Here is a 3,360-nt window from a genome sequence, read left to right as displayed (position 1 = left end):
GAATATGGGTGCAGGTTCTAGTGTAAATCCCAGTGTGAATATGGGTGCAGGATCCAGTGTAAGTGTGGGCATAGATCCCAGTGTGAATTCCAACGGCGAGGTGGTGTGCATGTTCCTGTGGCCCCGGCCCGCCTGGTCAGTGGCGTTTGTCGTCTACACCTTCCTGCTGGGCTTCTTGCTGCCCGTGCTCGCCATCGGCCTGTGCTACCTGCTCATCATCCTGCAGACCCGGGCTGTGGCCCTCAAAGCCGGCTGGCACCAGCGTCGGCGCTCCGAGCGCAAGCTCACCCGCCTGGTGCTGACCGTGGTGGCCGTCTTTGTGATCTGCTGGCTGCCTTTCTACGCCGTGCACCTAGCCGGCGTCTTCCTGGCCGAGCTGGACACCACTGTCAGCCACCTCTGTGTGATCCTCAGCTACGCCAACAGCTGCGCCAACCCCATCCTCTACGGCTTCCTGTCCGACAATTTCAGGCGCTCCTTTCAGCGGATTCTGTGCTTCCGCTGGCTGGAGAACGGTACTGAGGAGCCGGTCGACTACTATTCCACCGCTCTCAAGAGCAAATTGGGCAGCCCACTGGAGTTCCAGCCTGCTGAAAACATTGCCTCCGAGACTGTTTACAGAAACGGTACTTGCACCTCAAGAACAACCACCTTATGAATTCAGCGACAAGCACCTCTTGACTGTTTTCCAGGTGAAATCTATTTTACTAAAGATTACTTAAAGATGACAAATTGTCAGTTCCACCGTTTGTTTACAAGTCAGTTTCATCAGGGATTTGTGATGGTGGGTGTCCATTGCACACAGGTGTGTGCCCTTGTCACTTTTCCAGTGAATCTCTCTCCCTCTTTCCTGTGCGTCCCCCGTCCCTCGCTATTCACTGACAGGCGCTGGTACAAAAGATAAAGAGCCGAAAGTGTTGGAGAAACTCAGCGGTGTTCTCTCACCGTCTGTAGGGAGAGGAAAACAGAATGAAGGTTTGGCCTCAAAAATGGTTAACTCTGCTCAAATGCTGATAGACCTTGCTGAGTTTCTCCAGCACTTTTGTTTTTAAAAATAATTTCACATGTCCAGCATCCACAGTATGCTTTAATATATGCCTTTATATCAACATGGGCTGCATTGACAACCTCTACTTTTCCACCTGTAAGGGAATTTGTCCAGGGTGGTCTGTCCATCAAACTTGACTGAGGTTTCAAGATCATTTCTGTAACCCCATCGTTAGATGTGCAAAATCAGTGATGGGGACCAAATTGTTCAGTTCATCACCCAATGCAGTCTCAGTGTTTGTTACAGCACTAATCTGTTGATCAATGGTTGGGGGAAATGACAATGCATTATACGTTTCAAGCTGAGAACCCAGAATATAAACTACCACACAAGATCAGATTTGTAATTATTGCAACAACAATTTTCCTGTTGTGTTAAGAAAGTGACAGCCAGTGTTTGAATTATATCCAAATCACATTTGCTTTAAAGGCAGGGGATGTTTTCCAAATAGGCAATGTACAACGCCCCCACTTCTCCATCACATTCACGGTCTGTACTGTACTACAATCATGTCTTTGTAAATACAGCCCTGCTCTGTGTCCTCAAATTGTGGACTATACTAAAAGCCATTTCAATTGACCTCACATTTAACATTGTAACTACAGGCTGCACAGTCACTGTGTGATATTCAATATACGGAGTTGAGTGAGCAATTCTGCAGGTAGACTACTTTATCACATTAAAGTTTCCCCAGGAAAATGGGAAAAAAAAAACATCTATTGCTGCAGGGTGAAAAAGTATAGTCATGTCCCAATGGATTAATTTTCACATTTGTAGGATGTAGAATCTTTGGAATTCTTTACCCCAGAGGGCTGTTGAACCTCAGTCATTGAGTATATTCCAGACGGAGATTGATAGATCTCTAGAGATTAAAGACATTAAGGAATATGGGGATAGTGTGGGAAAATCGATTTTACACAGAAGGTCAGTTGTGACCCAATTGAATGGTGGAGTAGGCCCAATGGGCTAAATGGCCTACCCCTGCTCTTCTGTTCCTATGGATTAGATTACAGATGTGCACACAGTTTAGAAATTGTGACATTCAACTGGATAGTTAAAATGAGATAATATGGAGCTAATGAACTAAGGCAACATCTGATATGAGCACACATCAGGTAAGAGAGAAGGGAAACATTAGTTCTTTCAGTCAAGCATCTAAAGATTGTTCTCTCATCCCCAAAATGGATTTTGGAATGAAAAATACACTATTCAGTTTAAAAGCACACTTACAGCTGCCAAAAATAAAATCTCAATATCCGACTTATTGCTAATCATAAAGAGAACCATTGTATCCTTAAACAAAGTCGCATTTGAAAACGAAGATTCAGATTATATCTTGAGTGACACTCTGCACTGCTGCATTTTTTATGCTGTTGTACAAGCAGCTAATTTATTCATAATAAGAAAACCTTCAGAACATTGCAAAATGCATTATAGCCAAGAAAGAGGTTTGAAAAGTGTAGTGTCTGTTGTGGGGAACTGTCACAGTTAAATCATTAAACAGATGACCAAATGATCTGACTTTAGATATTATTTGACAGGTAAGTGTTGGAGAGACACCCCTGCTTTTTTTCAAAAAGCTCAATGGGAAACGAACACTCACCAGAGAGAATAAACTGGACCTTTGATCAACCATTCAGCCAAAAGGCAAAGCTGCTGCGCTCACTGAAGTGTCAGCCTTGAATATCTTGCAGATCTCCAAAAAAGATCTTGAACTCCTGACCTTCTAATTTAGATGTGAGAACATTGGGCCAAGGCTGAACCTTAGCTTGGCTTTTTCGTTACCATCACCAAATCATTGGTGTTACCAATTCAAAGAACAATTTGCAAACTCAGCTCATCAGGGCAGTGCAACAGCAACAAAAGTAAGGGCACAACAGGGAGAGAGAGAGAGGGGACTGAATTAAAATAAGGCAGTTCACCCTCCAATGTGCCCACCTCTCTTTAAAGGCTTTGATGGTGTTGATAGACACCAATGCCCCCTCTTCAAGGACAGCTGGGTGCGAACATAGTCATGGAAGAGGGCAGTCAGTTGGAGTTTGGCTATTAAATAGAAGAGTTCCTTATTCAAAAATAAAGTTGAACTTTATGGGCCATAAAATATTTCTTAACTATGTGAGTGTACCATCATATAATGTAAATTCAGAGGAGAGAGCTCTAAATTTTTCTTCCACTTCCTAGGAGATTAAGAGAGAAGTGCAGATTAGGTGGGTAAACAAAAGTAAATAGATTTATAAGAAATAGTGGGTAGTGCCGATGCTGGAGAATCTGAGAGAGCAAGGTGTAGAGCAGGATGAACACAGCAGGCCAAG

At 43.6% G+C, this 3,360-nt stretch overlaps 1 protein-coding gene across 1 annotated transcript in view; it reads left to right on the top strand.

The window, feature by feature from the left end:
* Positions 1-3,332, top strand: part of LOC109934109 (somatostatin receptor type 1-like) — a 4,375-nt gene extending 1,043 nt beyond the window's left edge. The window contains exon 2 of the mRNA XM_048601465.1: positions 82-3,332. Within this exon, the coding sequence (XP_048457422.1) occupies positions 82-658 (577 nt within the window). The 3' untranslated portion in view covers positions 659-3,332. The remainder of the gene's footprint in view (positions 1-81) is intronic.
* The last annotated feature ends 28 nt before the right edge of the window (positions 3,333-3,360 follow it).

The sequence above is a fragment of the Rhincodon typus genome, chromosome 9 (genome assembly GCF_021869965.1).
Source record: "Rhincodon typus isolate 14 chromosome 9, sRhiTyp1.1, whole genome shotgun sequence".
Taxonomy (NCBI): domain Eukaryota; kingdom Metazoa; phylum Chordata; class Chondrichthyes; order Orectolobiformes; family Rhincodontidae; genus Rhincodon; species Rhincodon typus.
Note: the sequence above shows the minus strand (reverse complement) of the source record. Positions and strands in the feature narration are given on the sequence as shown.